Genomic DNA, 24,729 nt, shown 5'->3' with positions numbered 1-24,729 from the left:
ATGTAGAGAGATTTATAGTTGATAAATAATGCTGAATTTTAAGTTTTTTCACTATTGTATGGAATAGTTTTATCGGGTAGAAAAATAATTAACTGAAGACCAATTAAACCCCCTCTAGATATATTGCTACGAGTAAATTTCATGTAAAACTCGTACCCAAAAGCAGTGTTCGCAGCTGGAGTTAGTTGTGCTCCTGTGGCTGCACATCATAAGAAAGCTCCCTAATGAAATAATTTATATGAAAAATCTAGGAAGTGGCTGACTGTAGTGTGGGCCACAGGAATAAGCCATCAAATAGCAGCTTCTAAAATGGCACTCAAAAATGATGGCTCCTAAAATGTTCCCAGAAACTGGAAATGAGTAGTAGTCGCAATCTGCTTTGAAGCACTGTTCTCAGCCGTTGGGAATGGTTTTTAATCCAGCTCAGTCACTGTGGACGTAAGTCTCCGTGATCGCTGCTGATTGAAATCAGTTCTGCCACAAACTCATGGCAAAAATCTGCTTTCAGTTTGACACTAAATTCAGCCTGTTTCAAGACTGAGTTACTCTGTTCCCGATGAGGTGCATTTGACACTAATGTATGGAGTTGCCCTCCTTGGGAGCGCTGGGTCCTGTTCAATGCAAAGTGGAGAAAACCACTCCTTCCACACTGTAAGCACAGCCGAGGGAGTTTAAATGTCTGAGAACCTGCAGTCGTGGAGCCAAGTACCATCAACCAGAGGACTGTGACGTGGAATCCTCACACTGAATCATTCATTCACTACTTTTACTGGCCACTTTTTGCCAGTTTGTGACCAGGCCATTAGATAGATTCCATGGAAGAATTACTGGTGGGATCTGTACTGTCATCTAAAACCACTGGTGCTGGGTCCTGCCATGGCAATGGAGACATTTGAGGCCTAAACCAGCCCACACTCTGGTTGAAGGAGAACACGTGGTAAAGAATGGTGAAAGTGATATGGTGAAGAGTATCCATATCAGCAAGCTTAACCTCTTCTGCTCTTGCACTGCTTAATAGAATTTCTGGTGTTCTAGAGGCCTCACTTATTTAACAGAGAGTACTTGTCCTGCAGTGGTAATGTTGCATGAAAACCAAGCCAGGTGTGATCTGAGTTCCCTTTCTGTAACCGAGTAAGCAGTGTTGACAGTTTTGTAGAGCAGGAATTTTTATGTCCTCGTGTGAACCAAGATTTGTTTTCCTTTTTCTCATCTCTCCAGGCGGAGACGGCAGCCAATCGGATCTGCAAAGTTCTGGCCGTTAACCAGGAGAATGAGCAGCTAATGGAGGATTACGAGAAGCTGGCTACTGACGTATGTGCAAAGATTTCTCCACGATCGCATGACCAGAATTTTAGAACTGTAGGAATGTTTGTCTCCTTGAAACTGAAATGTGCGCTTCATAAAACGGACTGGGGAATCACCCCAAATATTATTCCACAAATGAGCCTTATCAGATTCTTGTGGGGAATCTCTCTTCCCCCTATTCCATCCACATATATGCGCACCTATAGAGTTCTTCCTTGATAAATATTCAAATAACAAAGCTCCAATAGCTGGACGCAATATAAGGAAGCTGTAAATGATCAGCCCTAAAACACAGACAGACATAATTATTCTGATCACTGAAATATTGTATTAGTTCTTAATTCACAAGTAATGCCATTTGTGGCATTCTAGATTGGTTGTCCTCTTCGTTGGAAGGCCCAATTTATTCCATATTTTTAACTGGTAGGAAAGACGCCTCTGGTGGACCTGCAGACAGCAGGGCCTTTGCGAAAGTGTCTTACAAGACGCTCTCCTATGACTGCACTGTTCCTTTTAAGATCATCTGAATTCACTTCCATATGGAGAGAGGAGCATTGTAGAGCTGGAGAATGTTTTACGAGCTTGAAGTTGTTTCTAGGTCCCTAACGGCACTGTTATGTTGTAGCTCCTGGAGTGGATCCGACGCACCATCCCCTGGTTGGAGAATCGAGCCCCAGAGAACACCATGCAGGCCATGCAGCAGAAGCTAGAGGATTTCCGAGACTACCGTCGGCTCCACAAACCACCCAAAGTGCAAGAGAAGTGCCAGCTGGAAATCAATTTCAACACCCTGCAGACCAAACTGCGACTCAGCAACAGACCTGCCTTCATGCCATCCGAAGGCAAGATGGTGTCGGTATGTATTAATAGGGTAATACAGTACGTCTTTCTGAACATATACAGGAGGAGCAATTCCATTGTAAATGGCTCATAACTGAGATCGTCAAGCTCATATTTTTCATTTCCAATTGACTCTTGGTTATTGGGTGTGATTTGGTTGTACCAGGGTTTGGTCATTCCACATTTTGTGCAGATTTTATAATTGCTGCAGTATTAAATTGTAGGGCTGCAAGATATAAAGCTTGGTCTCCAGCAGAGACCTGTAACCCTGCTGTTTTGCATTGAGCACTTGTGGATGACAATGGTGTGAACCCATCTCCAAATTTATTTCACACAAGACCTTTCTTTGTAGATAGCGTCTTGTGCAGCATGTTAGAGCACAGTGACGCTCCTTTTCCTTGCACATTTATTACTGTAAAACACAAATATGTTACTGTTCAATTCAACATCCAGATTTTCTCCCATTCTTTATGCGTAAACTTCAGCTCATCCAAAACTCTGCTGCCCGTTTCCTAACTTGCACCAAGCCCTGTTCGCCCATAACCCCTGTGCTCACTGACCTACATTAGCTCCCAGTTCAGCAATGCCTCCAATTTAAATTTCTCATCCTTGTGTTTAAATCCCTCCATGGCTGCACTCCTCCTGCCCTCCAACCCTCCAAGATCTCAGGGTTTCTCCAATTCTTGCCTCTTGTGCATCCCCACCATTGCGACCTCTCTCTCCTGCTTTAAGACTCTTCATAAGCCAACCTCTTTGACCAAGCTTTTGGTCACCTGTCCTAGTATCTCCTTATGTGGCTCGGTGTAAAATTTTGTCTGATAATGCTCCTGTGAAGTGCCTTGATGCATTTATAGAGTGCCTTTAATGTAGTAAAATGTAAGTTGTTGTTACAACTGTCAATCATAACTAGGTTCCTTTGTGCCTCTGGCATCTCTGATCTTCCTAATGGCAAATTGCAAGCAAATGCATCCACTCTGTGTCCGATTTGGTTGTGAATATTTGGAATTCATTTTTTTTTCATTCATTCTGGGGATATGGGAGTCGCTAACGAGGCCAGCATTTATTACCCATCCATAGTTGCCCTTGAGAAGGTGCTGGTGGTGAGCCTTCTTGAATGGCTACAGTCCATGTGGTGTAGGTACTCCCACAGTGCTGTTAGGTGGGGAGTTCCAGGATTTTGACCCAGCGACCATGAAAATGTAAATCATTGCAGCTTGAAATGCGGCCCAGGGGTCGACCATTTCTGTTGGTGCCACGGTTGACAGGACACTCTCAGAAATGCACGAGCCTCCCTGAAGTGCGTCATGTTTCACTCGATGGTGTCTGTCTCCAATCCTTTTATGGTTTTCAGTCCATCCGGGGAAAGTGAGCCTCTGCTGAGTTTTAGAACCCAAATGTTACATTATAAATTTTAAATGGCGAGGTGGACAATAAGGGGATTGTTCAGACATTTGAAACATCTGAGAAAAGCTGCTTGCAGTAGAGAAATTGGCAGTCCTGGGCAGTTAGCGATCTTGCATTACTGACATCTCCTGTTTGTTGCCCAAATGCCAAATCCATATTTACTGAGAATTGGTCTCTTAGTGATCAGAACAAGGTGTTTTGTTACATGGGACAGAAAACTCTGAAATATAACATTTCCAATCAATTAAAGCTTTGAACTGTATTAGTGCAATAGTTCACAAGAAATATTTTTTTAAGCTTTAAGATTAAGTTGAGTTTGTCTTCCCAGGAGTTCATCCAGTGAGTAATTGAGCTGTCCAGACCAAGGAGGCCCAATGTTCAATCCCTTGTCTGTATTAGCTGATATCCGCTGGGAAAGCAATAGAGTGCTACAATCTGCCTCCGTTTCTTTGAGTTGGAGAGGGGCAAGTGGGCCTGGGTTCCCATTCCTGACCGTATCCAGCAACCCTGCTGGAAATGCGTCCAGCTGTGAAAGTTGGGCTACAGCATTAGCTTTGGCTTTGGCTCTGATGCTTTTTATGGTCAAATAATCAGTTGACTCTCCTTGTCGACGGTCACACATGAATTATGCTCACTTGGCCAAGCTATTGGAGGGCACCCAGTGCCTGTGGAAGCTTACTCCAGAAAGGGTGAACACCTCGGGAGAGGAGGGAAAAACATTTAACAGAGAATAGAAAGGGGAGGGAAAAAAAATAAGTTGAGTGAGTGGGACCCAGAACATTCAGTTACACTGATTGTGGAATTGATTGGAGATGTTATATTTCAGAGTTTTCTGTCTCATGTAACAAAACATCTTGTTCTCAATAAGAGACCAATTCTCAGTGAATATGGATTTGGCATTTGGGCAACAAACAAGAGACGTCAGTAATGCAAGATCGCTAACTGCCCAGGACTGCCAATTGTCACTTTGAAAAGTACAGTAACTTCAAATAGAATGTTCAGGGTACAACCCACTCCCCGGGACTGGGGCATCTCAGCTCTCTCAAAAATAAAATAAACCACTCCCCCCACCCCCCCCCGATTCCCCACAAATTCTCACACTACATTGTCGAAATAGTGTGTCACAGGGAGGAAGTGGAGTCCAGGGACTTAACCACAACGCATGAGGAAGGAAAAATTGGGTGGGAGAGTCGCCCTATGCGTTCTTTACCTCTCTTCCTTCCCTGCCTCCTACATTGTCAATGCCAGTCTGAAACAAACCATCAGATGGAGGGCTCAGAGCAGGTTAGCCTTTTGGAATGGGGTGCTGTATAGTGTATAACGAGCAGTTGAGCCAAGAGGAGAAAATAAAGGAAGAAAATAGGTGGACCCTCAACTGAATTTTTTTTTTAAATGCAAACCTACTGAATAAATGTAAAGCTGCAAATTGTTTTGATTTATATTTTATGTTTTATTTTAAGTAGAATAACACTCCAGCTTCCCTGCTGGAGCTGGCATTTCCCCTGTGGTCTGGCTGAGCAGATCACAGCAGGGCATTGATGCCCACTTACTGGTTGGCCACATTTTATCTTTAGACACTGGCATGCGCAGTAGTCACATTGGGGGTGATTTTAAACCCCAACAATGGATGGGTTGGCAGGTGGGAGGTTTTTTTTGGGTCGCAACCGTAACATTTTTAGACTTTGCATTCCCAGTGGGAAGCCTGTACTTTTCCACACCGACGTTAAACCCGGAAATAAAGCCGGGTTACGGTCGTGACCCAAAAATCAACTGTTTTCAACTCCCACCCGCCCCCAACCCACCCATTCTTGGGGTTTAAAATCACTCCCATTGCGTCTGTTGCTGCACATTAACTTAAAAATTAATGAATTAAAACATTTCCAGAGGGAATAGGGAACAGTGCAACATCATGTTGCTTTTCTTTTTTAAAAAAAACTTCTAAACCGTAATACATGTCCCTCTCAAATAACAATGTTAGGCTGCTCATTGTTTTTGGACCCTTATTTAGCATTAATGTGACTACCTAATTAGTGGATGTCGTGCACAGAGCTGAGATCACAGACTGGTTCAGTGCTGACTCACAAATTCCTTTCCTTACTAAATACATGGATGTTGTATGGCGATGTTTGTCTTTAGGATCTACTGTGCTTGTGCGCTGCCTGCACCGTGCACTCATCTTTACCTGTGTTGCAGGGCTGTGACTGTGATGCGATTGGGGCAGCTTCTCCTTTGCATTCCCTGACGACCAGAGTAACTGATTATGGGGTCCTCTTGGAGATGTGCCTAAGTTAATGCCTCACGGTTAGGAGCTGCTCTGAGATGGCTGCTGCGTGAACGGTGCAGTACTCCGCTGACAGATACATATGCTGTGCTCAAGTTGTTTCTTGACATGCATATATGACCAAATTATATCTTCAATTGACACACGTGCTTGACCTGTTAATATTGATGAGACGATATGAGGAGGGGGTAATTCAGTTACAAAACTGACTGGCATGAGATCTACCCTGAGGTGATTTTATTTTGTTGGGATCTATTCAAAGCTTGAAAATCCATTTGGTTATAAGAGAGGGGTAGGCCTTTAGGGTGGGCAGGATGCTGCTGCCCTGGGTTGATGAATGTGATGGGGCACACCAGTGGTGGAAGTAGTCTGCGTCACTAATTGTGATCCTTGGTGATTGCAGGATATAAACAATGCCTGGGGCTCGCTAGAGCAGGCGGAGAAAGGTTATGAAGAATGGCTGCTGAATGAAATCAGGAGGTTGGAGAGACTGGACCATCTGGCTGAAAAATTCAGACAGAAAGCAGCAATCCATGAGGCCTGGACCGATGGTAAATATTTCACTGTCTGAAGCCTCAAACTGAGACTGAGGTTGACATGAAATACAAATGTATGGATCAGATAAGTTTTGTATCCTTTAGGCAACTTGGCACTGGATGTTGGACTATCCCAGTGCATGGCAACACTAAGTGGTATGTAAGTTTGCATTTGTGGTTTTCTCTCTTTACGCCCTCTCCCCCCAACCTCAGTACAACAAGTGACAAGGTTATTGACAGAAGATTTTTATTGGTATTTGGATTTTGTTTGCAATGGTCATTCTGGGGTATTGCCATATATTATGTTGATAAATAGTGTCTCCCAGAGACTATCAGAGATGGCATCCAAGTGGACCAGTTAGCACTTCTTGAATATACTGCTGTAAACCCGAAGAGTACCTCTTATGAAGAATATGTGAACTTTCCCATTTGCCTCACCAGTCATCCTTCTGGTCTGTGGGAGTTTGTCAATTTGTGCTGAGTGCCAATTAGTTGGACCCCATCTGGAGGACTGTGTTCCGTTTTGGACATTGCAACTCAGGAAAGATATATTGGCCTTGGAGTAGGTACAATGCAGATTTATCAAAATGATACCAGGGCTTAACGGGTTAAATTATGAGGCCAAGCTGCATAAATGTGGTTTGGATCCCCTTGAGTTTAGAAAGTTGAGGTGTGATGTATTTGAGGTGTTTAAAATAATAAAATGATTCAATAGGGTAGATGCAGAGAAACCATTTCCTCTGGTGGGGGAATCCAGAACAAAGGGGCACAATTATAAAATTAGAGCTAGACCTTTCAGGAGTCAAATCAGGAAGCACTTTTTCACACAAAGGGTAGTGGAGATCTAGAATTCTCTCCCAAAAGGCTGTGGATTATGAGTCAATTGAAATTTTGATCCGATTGAATGGGGCTGAATTCCTACTCCTGTTCTATATTCTTATTGTGTACTCTGGACACTGGGAATTTTTGAAGAGAGCATATAGGACCCTTTCAGCTGGCAGAGAGAGCGAGAAGTCTTTATTCCCATCAATCTGAGCTAGATTCAGACTAAAGATTAGGTGAACGGGCAAAACTGGCAAATGGAACTCAATGTAGACAAATGTGAGGTCATCCACTTTGGATCAAAAAAGGATAGAAGGGTACTTTCTAAATGGTAAAAAGTTTTTAAAAAACAGTGGATGTCCAAAGGGACCTCGGGATTCAGGTACATAGATCATTGAAGTGTCATGAACAGGTGCAGAAAATAATCAAGAAGGCTAATGGAATGCTGGCCTTTATATTTAGAGGACTAGAGTACAAGGGGGCAGAAGTTATGCTGCAGCTGTACAAAACCCTGGTTAGACCGCACCTGGAGTACTGAGCAGTTCTGGTCATGGCACCTTTTGGAAGGACATATTGGCTTTGGAGGGAGTGTAGCATAGGCTTACTAGAATGATACCCGGACTTCAAGGGTTAAGTTACGAGGAGAGATTACACAAATTGGGGTTGTATTCTCTGGAGTTTTGAAAATTAAGGGGTGATCTGATCGAAATTTATAAGATATTAAGGGGAACAGATAGGGTGGATAGAGAGAAACTATTTCCGCTGGTTGGGGATTCTAGGAGTGGGGGGCACAGTCTAAAAATTAGAGCCAGACCTTTCAGGAACGAGATTAGAAAACATTTCTACACCCAACGGGTGGTAGAAGTTTGGAACTCTCTTCTGCAAACGGCAATTGATATTGGCTCAATCGCTAAATTTAAATCTGAGATAGATAGCTTTTTGGCAACCAAAGGTATTAAGGGATATGGGCCAAAGGCAGGTATAAGGAGTTAGATCACAGATCAGCCATGATCTTATCAAATGGCAGAGCAGGCACAAGGGGCTGAATGGCCTACTCCTGTTCCTATGTTCCTATAAAGTCTCAGAGGCAATAGGACAATTTGCCCCCCCCCCCCCCCCCCCCACCACTGTACTGCCCAATGCCTGATGGAATAAGTATTCTGAAACCAAACCATTTAGTGACAGTGAATTACTAGCCTCTCTCCCCTCCCCACTCAATTCTGTCTGTGCCACCCAGAAGTGTTTGCATCACAGTTACTAACACATCAACTTCATAGCAAAAGTAGACCTGTTTTTCTGCCATAATCTTGCATAATGTGCTTGTTTAGAAATAATTTTAATATTGATTGCGGACCTGTACAATGTAGGGATCCAGTCCAGCCAACATTGGTGCAGTTCATTACACACTACAGTGCAGCATTCTGTCTCTTTATAATTTGAATCATTCAGCTCGTGTAAATTCCAAGCTGATTGCAATCTGTCCTCATGAATAAAGCACCTCTCATTCTCCACACTGAATTGCTCAAATGCTTTTGTAGATGCAGTTGCATTTACATTGTAATATCCCAGGAATCATTTGGTCTTCATTTCTGTAGTTACATCTGGTTTCCCTGGGCAACGAGTTGCTCCCAAGCCTTCCCACATGCCACTGTTGCTTTGGACAGCCTTAAGTGACTCATTTATTAATCTGTTTCCCTTCCTTGCTAGTAAGTGCTTGGCTTCTGTTTGATACTTAGAACAAAGGCATAGGTGAGTTCAGGCCCAGGCCTATATTGTGAGGAATTATGGCACAAGCATGCAGCCTCTTCCTCCTTGGTAAAGCGTGGCGGGTGTACTAACATGCTGTGCTGCCATGCTTCCTTTTAAGACCCAATACTGAACTGGAAATGAAATTAGGCTGGGGCTCAGTGGCACAGTTACATGCTATGCTAACCCTCTTAGGAGAAGGTGGCAGGAAGTGAATTTGGACCTCAGTGCCACACGCTATGAGTTTTGACCTCGCCAAAGTGGAATGGAGGCATTTTTCCAAAGGGATGAAAGGAAAGTTGAATGTGGGGTTAACCTGGTTTGCCCTTGCTCATCACCTGGCAACTGGTTACTTGACATTTTTTTGGTTAATCAACTTGGCCAATGACCCATCTGTGCCGTAGTAGGTTATTGATGTCTTGAAAGGAAAAAAGGATCCAGTGACAAGAAATGATGACAGACATATCCCTGCAGCTCCATTATTCTAGCTTTTCTGAGTGACACGGTTTTATTCAACTGATGATAAACAAGAACTTGCGTTTCCACAATGCTCTTCACATACAAATAAAATGTCTCTGAGCACTTTAATGGATGTTCCACAAAAAAGAGTGGACTCTGAAGAAGAAAGAGAAAAGGAAAGAGAGAGATTTGGATGAGTTGAAAGCACGGTGAAAAAGAAGGATCTGTAAGAGGCTTTTGACATTAGGGAGGGAGGTAACAAGATGGTGATGGTGGGCGATGTCAGAGGAACAGAATGTGCCTGCAGGGATGTGGAAATCACTGAGATAGGTGGGGTGAGACTCGGGGCATTTGAAAGTAAAGACGAAGATCTTTTAAAGCCAATTGGCTAGGGCATAGGGAGCCGGTGTACCTTGGCAAGGACAGGGTACAGATAGGATATGGGCTGCCATAATGTCTTGTAGTTAGTGGAGGGTGGGGAACAAGAAGTGCATTGGAGATATGAGGAGATTTTCCAGGATCTGCACCCAGAGCACTGGATTGCTTGAGCACAGTGAGAATCGGAACATTGTGTAGGTCAGAGCGCACCTGTAAAGGAATCCACCTGACTTTCCGATACTTGCTGCACCCAGGTGATCCAGTGTGCCTGGGCAGACCCAGGAAAATCTCCCCCGTCGAGTTCTGAGATGATAAAGGCACACGTTAGGGTTTCAGCAGCAGGGGTAAGGGCGGAGTAAAGTCGCGTTTCGGAGCTGGAAGAAGGGGCCTTGACAATCTGTTTGTGGGGAGGAGAAAGGGTTTGGGGTCAAGCAGTATGCCAAGGTTCTGTAACTTTGGGTTTATCCAGGTTGTAACATCAGACAGGCAATTGTAAAAAGTGGCAAATGCCTTCAGGGGTCGCTGGAGGAGGGGGAGAGATTGAGCTGAGTATTGGTGATGGTGTCAGCAACATTGCTACTTTTCTTCTCCCACCCCTTCTCCTGTCCCACAAAATACAATGCCTGTCCCATTTTTTTTTTAAAAACTTAGTGGACTGTACTTTCTGACTGTTATTTGTCTGTCTATCTCCCTGTTTTAGGTAAGGAGGAAATGCTGATGGCAAAGGATTTCGAGACAGCTGTCCTGTCAGAAATCAAGGCTATCTTGAAAAAACATGAGGCCTTCGAGAGTGACCTGGCAGCTCATCAGGACCGCGTCGAACAGATTGCTGCAATCGCTCAGGAGTTGAAGTATGTGCTACAATGAAGCTTTAATTTTAAGAAAAAATTGGAGAAAAAAATGGATTGAAACTGTCCTGAGTGAAGTGCTATGTGGGAGACCCCCTCAAGGAACATTGTGGGGGGTGGGGGATTGTGGGGGGCGATAGTGTAGAAGAGAATCATTGAGCAGGAGAACCATTCTGCCACTGGGTGTGCCTCATGTCAGCTGATGTACAATAGCTCAGTTTGCAAGTCCAGACTGTCTAGTTGAAAGCAGACTTTATGGAGGCAAGAAGGCAGCAAAAGGAGATAACTGGTAGAAGAAAATTGATTGTTTCCCTCCCCCCTCTCTTTTCCCCCCCACAGACATAATCTCAGTGCTTAAAATGTTCTGCAGTGTCTCATCTTCTCATTGATCTGTAGTGTGTGGGTTAATCAGGCATGACAGCCTGGTGTTGTATATTAACTCAGATGTCTTTTATTGGAATTCTTAGGGCCCTGCAGTAAAAACTGAGCAATCCTGTATTCTGAGATTGCCTGGTTTACATGTGAGAACTTGGTTAATGCTCAAGATGTGACTCCAGATATGGTAAAACTTTGAGTTAGTAGACAATGTGTCATTCATTCTTGTCTTTTTGAAAAGAAGCTGTTTACTCCATCTATTGAACATCTGTTGTGACTTGTCTGTGGATGGGGTCGTGGGGGGGTGGAGAAAGAGAGTAAAAAGGGGGTAGAATGATCAGGCATCTGCAGCTGTTTGTGTTGGCTTTAATATCCCGAGGTGGGGGACAGAAAGAGAAGTCAGGTTAGAGTTAATTTGTATTAATTCTTAGTGCCAACAAGATTTTGTTTAACAGCTGGAGTTTTTATCTTTTCATAATGTATATCTTGAGAAACTAAACACCTGCCTGTCTTTGATTTGTAGTGATTTACAGAGGTGAACAATTTTAAGATCCTTTGGTATCTTTGGGTATCCATCTCTGGTTGTCATAACTATTCTTTTAGCAATTGTGTAGTTTAGTTCTAATTCATTGTAATATATTGTTTGGAGAGTAATGCTTACTCTTCCTTTCCCAAAGTCCACATGTTGTCTAGCTGGAGTTATTGGATAGCAATCAGATGCAGGAATCCTGCATGATTTTTCTTACTACCTTCAAACCCCCCCCCCCCACCCCGCACCCAGCCTGAGGATATTTAGGCCACTTGTAGACACCCCAGCATCATAGACTGACTTAGTTAACTTGGCACCATGGTTCAAACCTGGAACTTCTTGGTATGTACAGCTCAGTACCACAACACACATTACATTTATCACTGACTCACTGGGGAAGCTGCAGCTAAGAAGGCAGTTTGCCTGGTCTTGGGTCTCAGCCATTGGCTGTCAGCTAACACTCCCTTCCATAAGAGGAAAGGGCCTTGCCTTGATATGGGCCTGGACAGCTCAGAGTTGGCTGTATTTCATCATTGGTTGTACATCTTCCTGAGAAGAGACAAAGCTGCAGAATTATTATTTTGTTTTCAGTATTCTACCACTAAATATACATATAAACATATATACCCTGAAGTCCCTTGGCTTGTTGGTTGCACTCTCGCCTCTGAGTGAGAAAGTTGTGTGTTCAAGTCCCACTCCAGAGGTTTGAGCACATAATCTAGGCTGATACTTCAGTGCAGTACTGAGGGGGAGCTGCACTGTCGGAGTGCCGTCTTTTGGATAAGACAGTAAACCGAGGCCCCATCTGCCTTAGGTGTATGGAAAAATCCCATGGCACTGTTCGCAGTAGATATGGGGAGTTCTTCTGGTGTCCTAGGCAGCATTTATCCCTCAACCAACATCATTATCTGGTCATTCATCTTATTGCTGTTTGTGGGACTTTGCTGTGTACAAATTGGCTGTTGCATTTGCCTACATTACAACAGTGATAACATTTTAAAAGTACTGTGAAGCACTTTGGGATATCATGAGGATGTGAAAGGTGCTATATAAATGCAAGTTCATTCGTTCTTCTTCCTCCATTGCAGTTTCTGTACTAAAATCCCATGAGTGAGAAGCTGTTTGCAACACAGTTTCTTGATACGGCAGTGCATTAATTTTCAGAGTTCAAAAATGAAGGCCAGTTTGAGGGTCATACAGATGCGCCTCTGTTGGACATGTACTTCCATTAGCTAAGGTGAATTATTTCTGACTTTTACAGTGAGCTGGATTACTGGGATTCTCCGAGCGTGAATCAGCGATGCCAGAAGATATGTGATCAGTGGGATAATCTAGGAGCCCTGACTCAGAAGAGGAGAGATGCCTTGGAGGTACTTTCATTTTCAACCAATTCCTTGTGAATGTGATTTCTTATTCAAAAATTTTCATGAGCTGTGGCTGTCATACAGACTGTACTAAGAAGCACAGTTTAGATTTTTTTTCCCCAAGAATGAGTGAAAACATGAGTATCATATTCAGTTGTACAGAGCCTTGGTCAGACCCCATCTGGAGTACTCCGTTCAGTTTGGGCACCACATCTCAGGAAGGAGAGACTGGCCTTGGAGGGGGGGTGCAGCGTAGATTAATCAGAATGATACCAGGGCTTAAAGTGTTAAATTATGAGGACAGGTTGCATAAACTTGACTTGTATTCCGTTGATGGTTGAGGAGTGATCTAATGGAAGATTTTAAAATTATGAAAGGATTCAATAGGGTAGATACAGAAAAACTATGTCCTCTGGTGGGGGAATCCAGAAGAAGGAGGCACAGTCTTAAAATTAGAGCCAGGCCATTCAGGAGTGAAATCTCAGGAAACACTTTTACATGTGACGGGTAGTGGAAAAGTGGAATTCTCTCTCAAAAGGCTGTGGATGCTGGGTCAATTGAAATTTTCAAGACTGACATAATCAGATTATTATTCGGTAAGGGTATCAAGTGATATGAATAGAAGACTGGTAAATCAGTTGAGGTATAGATCAGCCGATTAATGGCGGAACAAGCTCGAGAGGCTGAAGGGCCTATTCCTGATTCTATGTTCCACTTCTCTGGTAGAACTGGTCTATGAAGGGGGTGATTCTTATTATCAGCCTACACCATTCATTTGGTAGAAAGTCTGAAACTGGGCAGGGGCAGTACATTGATTCAAATTGATTTACAGTAGAAGGTTGACTTAACGGCCAGCTTTCCCACATTATTCTGTCATTTTTTCCCACTGTGATAGGGTGAAAATAGGTACAATCACTTTATATGTGGCCATACAGTTTCTGGATCAAGTAGTAAAATAAATTTAAACTATGGAAATAATAGGTTTGTGGGAAGGCTTAAAAATCTGATTTATGTTGGGACTTTACTGAACTGTTTTCATTAAGCAGTAAGTGTCGAGTAATTACATTTTCTCCCCTCTCAATTCATAAGTATTGGTGGAGCAGAATGCAAGTGGCATTTTGGGGAAATTTTTTTTTTATTCGTTCACGGGATGTGGGCGTCGCTGGCGAGGCCAGCATTTATTGCCCATCCCTAATTGCCCTCAAGAAGGAGTATTATTAGTCAGAAAACTGCAAAAGAAAAACGCAGATGTTTTGTACACATTTGTACGGAATTAGTCAGCACTCTCAAGATTGTGGAACGGGCTTTACAGGTTAAGGAATGAAGAAGAATCTTCAATGCCCTGCCTGTACTGGTGTGGGTGGTCCAAAGACCATTCCAGATTCGGCTCAGTGAGCTGTTTACATTGTTCGTACTGCTGATTGTAAATTGGAATATGCTGAAAATGAGAAGTGCTCAGTTTTATTAATTATATTATAAGAGGGACCTGAGTAATAACTGGCGTCTGTGGACGTCCATGATGCCCTCTCGTGGTGAATCTTATGCATGTACTTGGTCAGAGTCCAAGCTGATGGATCATTTCACAAAACGATTGCTGTATTTACTAAATCATTTGAACTCTGCTCTGTGTTCATAACTGGCCCATGTAATACGTTAGTGTGTACAATATATAGTTCAATTTCTGATTTCCTGATATTTGAGTAAACTAATCACATTCATACTGAACAAGAGCATCTCATTTGTTTCCTGTCCATGAAGGGTTGAGTGTTTGTCTCATGGTTATTGTGTAACTCTCAGAAAGCAGTCTCAAAATTTAGTGAATTAGGGTCGCTACTGCTAAAGTTCATTGGTTGAATACTATTAGCAGGGGTCTGGGGGCAAGTCTCAAGCTTGTGTTTTCAGCTTGAGAAGGAATGACATGGGGGAGACTACAGGAGGCAAGGGAAAAATTGGTGACAGGGAACCTAATTTTGCAGCTAAAAGAAAAATTGGTTCTAAAATTGCTCAGTAGAGTGCATTTTCCTAATGCTGTGTTCAGATGTTGCCTGTTGCAGGTTGAACTGTTGACCAATTCTGCCTGTGGTAAGGGATATATCTGTAGTAAGTTCTCATCTCCCTGCACATTAGTAGCAATACACCCCGCCTGACTCGCTGTGAGATGACTCTATTGAAGTGTAGACAAAAGTGATCTTTTCCTGAACTTTTGCTCTGCCGTTGTTTTGGTAATGTTGATGTAGACGTATTCATTTTCAACTAGTCTCTTTTTTTTTGCCCTGGGAAAACTGAAGGTAAGTCCTTGGCCCACCCACGTCTTCGAGAATAATTTCTGCAAACTGACAACGTTAGGGTTAGGGTTAGGGTCCGCCAATTGTGGACTGTGGAGGTGTCTACAGATTTATGCTCGCAATGGGAATTTGTCAGTGGAAGGATATAAGAAGGAGGATTATGGTGTATATGAAGATTGGAAGTGACCAGATCTGATAATTTAATGACCATAATAAAATTTGTCAAAATAGAAAGAGACAAGGGAAGTTGCAAAGGAGAAGGGTTGGAGGCTGGAGGAAGATCACCTAAAGTGCAAACTTTTTCTTGAATCAATACAAGGGCAGTGTTAGAAGAGCCTCCCTAGAATCATGGCTTGGGATAGATTTGAGCTTTACATAGCGTTAAAACTTGTTGAGGGGAAACAAAAGTGTTTGATGCAAAAGAGAGAACCGAGCTTTTTGGGAACAGTTTCAGCTGCAAAGGAGATGTGAAAGTTCCATTTCAGATCAGAGGAATTAATGAGACCAAGATTGTCATTGGATGAAAAAGGAATGAGAGTGGAGCCACTGAAGGTAAAATGTGTTAGTTGGTTAGAGAGAGAGGCATGAAGAAAGTGTGTTTTTGAAGAATGGAAATAAATCAGATTTTTATCACCCCACGTCTGGCGATCAAGATATTGCAATCCATCCGTTATACTGTGAGTGGAATGGTGGTTGTGAGCACTGAGGGTATGTAGTTTGAAGAAACTAGATTAAATGTGAAGTAAAAATCATCAAAAAGATTGGACTAATTTGGATAACGAGTGGAGAAGATGTGAATGAAGAGAGCGAGAGAAGGCAGACTGGGGAAATCTGAGTTAATTATAAATGAGTCAGAGGATGTTAACTACATCACAGACTGTGTGATTTGAGGGGAAATTAGATATTCGTGAACAGAGCTTTGGTGGGAGTTTGGTAAGTTGTTTAGAAATGCACAATACCAGACTCTATCAAAGACTTTGTCCAAGATCAATAAATCACCAAAGTGTTCAAGAGCAGAATTCCAGAGTATGTAATGTAGGCATCAAGGCCATACTGGAAGCCATACTTAAGATAACATATTGGGCCAGAACTTTGAAGGCGATGGATAATTTGAGAGTTAACAAATACAGTGTACCAAAGCCAGAATGTTTAAGTCCTCAGTTATTATTACCACATGAAATAAGAACATAAGACATAGGAGCAGGAGTAAGCCATATGGTCCCTCGAGCCTGCTCCGCCATTCAATCAGATCATGGCTGATCTTTGACCTCAACTCCACTTTCCTGCCTGATCCCCATATCCCTTGATTCCCCTAGAGTCCAAAAATCTATCCATCTCAGCCTTGAATATATTCAATGACTCAGCATCCACAGCCCTCTGGGGTAGAGAATTCCAAAGATTCACAACCGTGTGTGTGAAGAGATTCCTCCTCATTTCAGTCTTGAATGGCCGACCCCATATCCTGCGACTATGCCCCCTAGTTCTAGGCTCTCCAGCCAGGGGAAACAATCTCTCAGCATTTACCCTGTCAAGTCCCCTCATAATCTTATATGTTTCAATGAGATCACCTCTCATTCTTCTAAACTCCAGAGAGTACAGGCCCATTCTACTCAACAAGGAAACTCCTAACAAGCTTCTCTTTAACATCAGTGAGCTGTCCAAATAATCCAGCATTCCTCCCTTCAATTTATTGAATGTATTTTGCTTTCTTTTTCAGAGGACAGAGAAGCTCCTGGAGACCATTGACCAGTTGTATCTAGAATATGCAAAGAGGGCTGCTCCCTTTAACAACTGGATGGAGGGTGCCATGGAGGATCTGCAGGACACGTTTATTGTTCACACTATTGAAGAAATTCAGGTGCATATTAATCAGTGCAATAATCGCCCATTTTGGATACTGTCCATTATTATTTTCCTCACATTTTTGTTTTTTCAAAACCAGCAGTGACCAGCTCTGAGGAACAAACTTGCGGTTCAGGGAGCCTGACACAGGACACCATCCATTGTGTGATGTATTTAAGTTTGTGTCTGGTAATGCAGATGCAAAATTAATTAAAACAGACTTGCAAACTGCTATCTGTGAGTCACTCTGGCACAGTGCGTCAAATGGAGCCATGATAAAGGGCACTCCCACATGCACAGAACAATGGGAATCTATGTCTCAAACATTAGAGAGCTGCTTCTACTACCAATTTATTTTTTAAAAATGAACATATAAACTAACACAAAAATTAAACCTGCTAGACTATTTGTTACAATCCTGTTGGATAAAGTAGGATAAGATGTGTATCCAATGCATGGACCTGATGTCATAATGCACCATCAGTTCTTGTATTATTTAGCTGAATCTGATTGTTAAAAATCATATCCAACCCTGTTATGTATCTTCTCTAGTCACTTATCTACATATTGATATTAGCTCTGCTACATATGACCAGTCAGGAGCAATGCTGTGGTGCACAAAAACCAATTTTCATCACTGCTCTCTTCAACAGTCTGTGATCAGACCTGTCACATCTTTTCATCACCTACTGATTGTCCTTAACATCTGTCTGCACTGTACCATCCAGCCTTTGTATTTTCACAGTTAATTTTGAAAGATTAATGATAGATACTTTTTCTCTGGTTAGGGGGAGGACAATCAACCAAATTCTCTACTAACTGGAATGCAATTCTGTCAAATCATTGTCCAAATCCAGAGTGTTAATTTTTTTCAGAAAGACATTTGATTTGAATAGTAGATGGCTGTTGAAGACCTAGATAGTCTTATTTGATTTGTCTTATGGTTTGAACTTCACTTCCAAGAACGTGGACACGAGGTTTAAAAGTTGCTGTTCACATGTGCCACCTTGGGCAAGGGAAAGGCAGATTAGGAATACATTACAATGCCCCCCCCCCCACCCCTTATAGTAACGTGGGAAGGTGGTCGCTCTCCATTGCATCCCCTTAATTGGCATTTATGGCCAAAACAGTGTTGTCAGAGGCTGCTTGAGCTCTCAAATGGAAAACTGGGTGTGACCTGGGGCATAAACTGAGGCAAGTCGCTTAGTTGCAATCTACAAAATAATTGAACATCTTTTCTAGTTTTTTGGTCTCTCTCTTGTTCTTACAGCATCTGGTACTTCCTGTTGACTTCTCCCACCCATATTCTGTGTGAGATAAACTGTCACTAAATACAGGAGGTATTTGTGTTGCAGTCGGTACAACATGCAAAGTATATGGAGAGCATGTACAAGGGTGAAATTTGGTTGTGTGTATGTGTTTGCATGAAATTCCTTTGTCCACTGCCTTAATAATAAGAAATCACAGAAACAACTTGCATTTATATAGCACCTTTTACATCTTCCCGATATCCCAAAGCACTTCACAGCCAAAACACTTTTTTTTTAAAAGTGTTGCCACTGTTGTATCGTAGGCAACCAATTTGTGCACAGCAAGGTCCCACAAAAAGTATATTAGATAAATAACAAGTTAATCTGTTTGCTGGTGATGTTTGAGGGAGGAATGTTGGCCAGGGCACCAGGAGAACTCCTCTTCAAATAATGTCACTGGATCGTCTATGTTCAAGAGTGAATTTTTAAAAGAGTGGTCGGCATGTTTAATGTTGGATTTCGATGTAAAATATATATTTATTTATTCATTCACAGGATGTGGGTGTCGCTGGCAATGCCAGCATTTATTGCCCATCCCTAGTTGCCCAAAGTGGTTTGATACAACTGTGTGGAGTGCTAGACCACTTCACAGAACAGTTAAGAATTGGTCAGACCGGCTAAGGATGGCAGGTTTCCTTCCCTAAAGGGCATTAGTGAACCAGTTGGGCTTTTATGACGGCCTGAAAATGGTCACTTTTACTAGTACCAGCTGAATTCAAAGTCTCAAACTGCCATGGTGGGATTTGAACTTCTTCTCTGGATTATTAGTCCAGGCCTCTGGATTACTAGTCCAGTACCATAACCACTACATTACCGTACTCTATGACGCACACATTTGGTTTAGTTTCACCTAAATGCACCTGGTTTTCCCTATTAAAAAAGAGGAATGAAAGCCGACCCAATGTCTAAATCTCTTTAATTGCTATCATGCTCTTAAGTAATTCTCAAGGAAAGCAATAGGAACCATGACAGAATTAGTAAAAGATATTACTATATTAGGAAAAGTCTACTAAATTGTTCTCTGCAATTAGTAAACTCCAATGATTTTAACATGCCAAGTCTGGGCAGAAAAATGTGGCAGACCATTCGTAGTGTATATTTATGTCACAATAATGTCTTACGATGGATGAGTTTCTCATTTTACTTGTGAAATACCAGCTTAGCTCCATTAGTCTAGTTACAGATTTTATAATCAGCATCCCCCCACAATGGCTCAGCTCGTAAAGGTATTGCTCACTGTTGAACCGAGCCATAGCGATCCAGAAGGTCCCAGGTTTAATTCCTGGTCGGCGCTGAGCTACCTGATCTCAGCCAGGGAGGTTGTGATGTCGCTTGCCTGAGAGGGGAAAGATCAGCCAGGGCACCTGCTTCTAATCACATTCGGGTGATGTCTGCTGGAAATGTGCACGTGTAAACATAAAGTGAGGACTGCATTGCCCCCCTATCGCCTCACTGTCCAGGCTCATAATTAATAAAAGGCCACTTCGCGATGGTACTGGGTGGCTACCAGCCCCCATGGAGCCATATTTCAGGATGGGTTGGTACCACCAGGTGAAAATTGGAAAGCAAGAAATTTAAGGAGGGAAAATTTTGGAGGAGGCAAAGTGACAAATTCCCATTAAGTTCCAGGGAAAACACATTATTCACTGCCTGAAATCATTTGATGTCCAATTAATCTGTGCACTCAGTGTGACTAATCTTTTGTTACATGCCTCTTTCCTCCCCCTGTAGGGATTGATCACTGCTCACGAGCAATTTAAAGCCACTCTGCCCGAGGCAGACCGTGAACGCCAGGCTATCCTAGGCATTCACAACGAGGTGTCGAAGATCGTCCAAACCTACCACGTCAACATGGCAGGTACCAACCCCTATACAGTTATCGCCCCACAGGATATTAACAGCAAGTGGGAAAAGGTGAGAATATTTCCTAAATTTATGAATCGTACATTTGGAGGAAAGGACAGTTGCTTTTTTAAAAAAAAATTACTGCAACAAGATAGCACTAACCATCCAAGTTCATTTTGCATTAATAACTGATATGTGATTGCAACAACGTTTGAGTGTGTCTGGGTTGAGTGTCCCATCCTAATCCAAAATTGTCCACAGATAATGGAACTACTTTTGATGGCCTTAACTGTTGATCTCCTAAGATAAGTTCTCTTATCCCTGTATGCCAGCCTTGTTCCAAAATGGAATTCTGCCACAACGAGCACCATATTTTAACTACGTTTTGATACAAACACAATCTGGCTGGTCAATCATACAAGACGTATTGACTGAAATAATTCTTACCAGAATATGGCTGTAATACTTCACATACAGGATGAAAGACACTCTGTGTATCTCAGTTGTAGCTTTTATTTGGATATTGGCTCTGTGACAACTTTTTCTTTTGAAAACTATGGAATTTAATCTCATTGAGGAAACAAAATGTTGGTGAGATTGTTTCCAGCTGAGTGTGCATTCTTTTGTAATCTACTGAAGGTTGTTGTGTTGTAAGCTTTCAAAAGAAAGAGCCAGTAGCCAACTCTGCAATGAACCGTGCTAACATTTGTAATCCATAGTCCACCTCAAATTAATTTGTCACAATTTGTGAATGAGGTTTGAGTTACATAGTCAAGATCTTATTGGTCCACATTCATGTTTTTTTGAAGGCGGTAAATAAGTGTACAAACAGGGTGAAGGACCTTCGGCTCTGCCCCAGCAACGTGCCTTCACCATTGCACCTTAAAAGAACACCTCCTACTACGCTAATGACATTTCCAATTTCCACACCACCGATCCTTATGGTCTAATTAGCTGAAATAACCCATTAATTTAGCAACCATTACTGCTGAATTATGGATGGTTTTGTGCAGTGGGAACACAACCCAGCTCTTAGTGCCTGAGAGTGCACAAACGTGTTTTATTTTGGACCTTTATTTTAATTAATTTTTTTCTCTCCTTTCCTTTGTCATCTTGCTAGGATACAGTTCCAAGGGAATGTTTCCTTCCAGTACCTTGCTAAGTGTCCATTATTCCATGATGTGGAGATGCCGGTGATGGACTGGGGTGGACAAATGTAAGGAATCTTACAACACCAGGTTATAGTCCAACAAATTTATTTTAAAATCACAAGCTTTCGGAGATTATCCCCTTCGTCAGATGAATGAGTGAAAAGGTTCTCAAATCGCATATCTTATACTATGTTGGGACAGCATCACACCAATCAAAAGGTGTCGTTGTTATTCAAACAGGCCAGTCACGGAGAACAGCATGTCCCAGTACACTGGATATACATTGTGTCGATTACACAGGCAGGCAGAAAGAAACTCAAAATGGCAGAGAGAGAGAGAATTTTAAAAAAACATATAATTTTTTTCCCCCTTTTTGCTGGTGGGGTTACGTGTAGCGTGACATGAACCCAAGATCCCGGTTGAGGCCGTCCTCATGGGTGCGGAACTTGGCTATCAACTTCTGCTCGACGATTTTGCGTTGTCGTGTGTCTCGAAGGCCGCCTTGGAGAACGCTTACCCAAAGATCGGTGGCTGAATGTCCTTGACAGCACCTCACTCTACCGCAAGCCCACGGACAACCTCACGATGCTCCACTTTTCCAGCTTCCACCCCAACCACGTCAAAGAGGCCATCCCCTATGGACAGGCCCTACGAATACACAGGATCTGCTCAGACGAGGAGGAACGCGATGTACACCTACAGACGCTGAAAGACGCCCTCGTAAGAACGGGATATGACGCTCGACTTGTCGATCGACAGTTCCGACGGGCCACAGCGAAGAATCGCATAGACCTCCTCAGAAGACAAACACGGGACGCAACCAACAGAGTACCCTTCGTCGTCCAGTACTTCCCTGGAGCGGAGAAACTACACCATGTTCTCCGCAGCCTTCAACATGTCATCGATGACGACGAACACCTCGCTAAGGCCATCCCCACGCCTCCACTACTCGCCTTCAAACAGCCACCCAACCTCAAACAGACCATCGTTCGCAGCAAGTTACCCAGTTTTCAGGAGAACAGCGTCCACGACACCACACAACCCTGCCACGGCAACCTCTGCAAGACATGCCAGATCATCGACACTGATACCACCATCACATGAGAGGACACCACCCACCAGATACATGGTTCATACTCCTGTGACTCGGCCAACGTTGTCTACCTCATACGTTGCAGGAAAGGATGCCCCGGAGCATGGTACATTGGCGAGACCATGCAGACACTGCGACAACGGATGAACGGACACCGCGCAACAATCGCCAGACAGGAGGGTTCCCTCCCAGTCGGGGAACACTTTAGCAGTCAAGGACATTCAGCCACCGATCTTCGGGTAAGCGTTCTCCAAGGCGGCCTTCGAGACACACGACAACGCAAAATCGTCGAGCAGAAGTTGATAGCCAAGTTCCGCACCCATGAGGACGGCCTCAACCGGGATCTTGGGTTCATGTCACGCTACACGTAACCCCACCAGCAAAAAGGGGGAAAAAAATTATATGTTTTTTAAAATTCTCTCTCTCTCTCTGCCATTTTGAGTTTCTTTCTGCCTGCCTCTGTAATCGACACAATGTATATCCAGTGTACTGGGACATGCTGTTCTCCGTGACTGGCCTGTTTGAATAACAACGACACCTTTTGATTGGTGTGATGCTGTCCCAACATAGTATAAGATATGCGATTTGAGAACCTTTTCACTCATTCATCTGACGAAGGGGATAATCTCCGAAAGCTTGTGATTTTAAAATAAATTTGTTGGACTATAACCTGGTGTTGTAAGATTCCTTACATTTGTCCATTATTCCAGTGTGAGTCTTGACAGTGAATGCTAGCTGGCTGTTCCACTGTGAGCCCGATCCTGTCTGTATCTGGGGTCCACACACATGCAATTCCAACAGAAGTCACTGGAAAGCAGTCAGGATTGGATACCCCTACAGCTGTTCACTTCCCTCCCTGGCCCAAGGGTACTGCTTTCAATTGTACCACCCCTACTCTGTTCTGGCAAAGATTGGCTAACTCAGCGCAGACCAGGGATTAAACCTGAGGAATTTTATAAAAGTGAGGGTGAGGTAACTTTCACCCAACTACTCTGGGCTGGATTGAAGGTGTAAGAACAGTGTTTCACCACCCAATGTAAAATACCTGAAGATGTAAAAAAAGGGAAATTTAAAACCAAGAGTCTCGTACTCCTGCTTGTTATTTTTTAATCCCGAAGAAGCTTTTAAAGGAATGGATTGATTATACAGTGAGGCGTATGATTATATTTTACTTTCAGGTTCGCCACTTGGTGCCACAAAGGGATCATGCTCTTATGGAGGAGAATGTCCGCCAGCAGTCCAATGAGAGGCTGCGTAAGCAGTTTGCAGCACAAGCCAATGTCGTTGGTCCATGGATTCAAACCAAGATGGAGGTAATTTAGATTGTCTCATAAACATGGCGTAGCTGACTGCAGGGCTGTATTATTAGTGGCAGTGCTATTCCAGGGAAAGTGATCAATGTGCAATAGGAATAGTCCCCACACTGTAGGCTCTACTTGGGAGTTTGGAATCCAGAACTAAGATTTCTGCTCTCTTCACTTTCACCCATGTTTTTTTCCCCACACCCAGTTGGTTCCCCAGTGCCGGGCCCTATTCTACAATTCTGAAGGTTGCTAGGTAACATGTTTCAAAGCTCCTATCAGTGCTCTGCTTGCATCAACTGTCATGAGAGTTGTGTATGTGTGTGTGTATACGCCCTTTGTTGATTCTTGCATATTGTGTTTTTCTCCACTCTCTGATAGACAAGCTGCTGAAATCAATCTGTCATCAGATGAAGGGCATCATTATTTTATGTTCTCGCCTATGCTGTGCATGTGGTTCCACAGATGGCAGAAGCTCTCTAGTACTTTGCCTGAGTGGCCACAATTCTTCATGCATGACCCTAGATAGTGAGTGTTACAGGCTATTGGACTATGAGATAGTTATTGGATTGCATTTAGAAGGAACACTGGTGTTGTGGGGCCGGGGTGGTGGGGGTGAAATCAGCCAGATAATGAGCATTGACTCTTTTTGAAAGAAAGAACTTGCATTTATATAGCACCTTTCACAACATCCCAAAGTGTTTCACAGTCAAATGATGTTTTTTTTGAAGTGTGGTCACTGTTGTAATGGAGGAAACGCAGCAGCCAATTTGCCTACAGCAAGGTCCCACAAACAGCAATGTGATAATGACCAGATAATCTGTTTTAGTGATGTTGGTTGAGATATAAACGTTGGCCAGGACACCAGGGGAAACTCCACTGCCTTTCTTCGAATACTGCCATGGGATCTTTTACGTCCACCTGAGAGGGGAGACGGGTCCTTGACTTAACATCTCATCTGAAGGACGGCCCCTCCAACAGTGCAGCACTCCTTCAGTACTGCAGTAAAGTGTCA

General features: G+C 43.0%; 1 protein-coding gene across 5 annotated transcripts in view; it reads left to right on the top strand.

The window, feature by feature from the left end:
- actn1 (actinin, alpha 1) overlaps positions 1-24,729 on the top strand; it is a 164,157-nt gene that overhangs the window by 125,124 nt on the left and 14,304 nt on the right. For all 5 annotated transcript variants that reach the window (XM_067991303.1, XM_067991304.1, XM_067991301.1 and 2 more), the window contains exons 9-16: positions 1,219-1,311; positions 1,931-2,161; positions 6,234-6,381; positions 10,472-10,622; positions 12,785-12,893; positions 16,890-17,030; positions 20,056-20,238; positions 23,592-23,726. In XM_067991303.1, the coding sequence (XP_067847404.1) occupies positions 1,219-1,311; positions 1,931-2,161; positions 6,234-6,381; positions 10,472-10,622; positions 12,785-12,893; positions 16,890-17,030; positions 20,056-20,238; positions 23,592-23,726 (1,191 nt within the window). The remainder of the gene's footprint in view (positions 1-1,218; positions 1,312-1,930; positions 2,162-6,233; positions 6,382-10,471; positions 10,623-12,784; positions 12,894-16,889; positions 17,031-20,055; positions 20,239-23,591; positions 23,727-24,729) is intronic.

The sequence above is a fragment of the Heptranchias perlo genome, chromosome 10 (genome assembly GCF_035084215.1).
Source record: "Heptranchias perlo isolate sHepPer1 chromosome 10, sHepPer1.hap1, whole genome shotgun sequence".
Classification (NCBI taxonomy): Eukaryota; Metazoa; Chordata; class Chondrichthyes; order Hexanchiformes; family Hexanchidae; genus Heptranchias; species Heptranchias perlo.
Note: the sequence above shows the minus strand (reverse complement) of the source record. Positions and strands in the feature narration are given on the sequence as shown.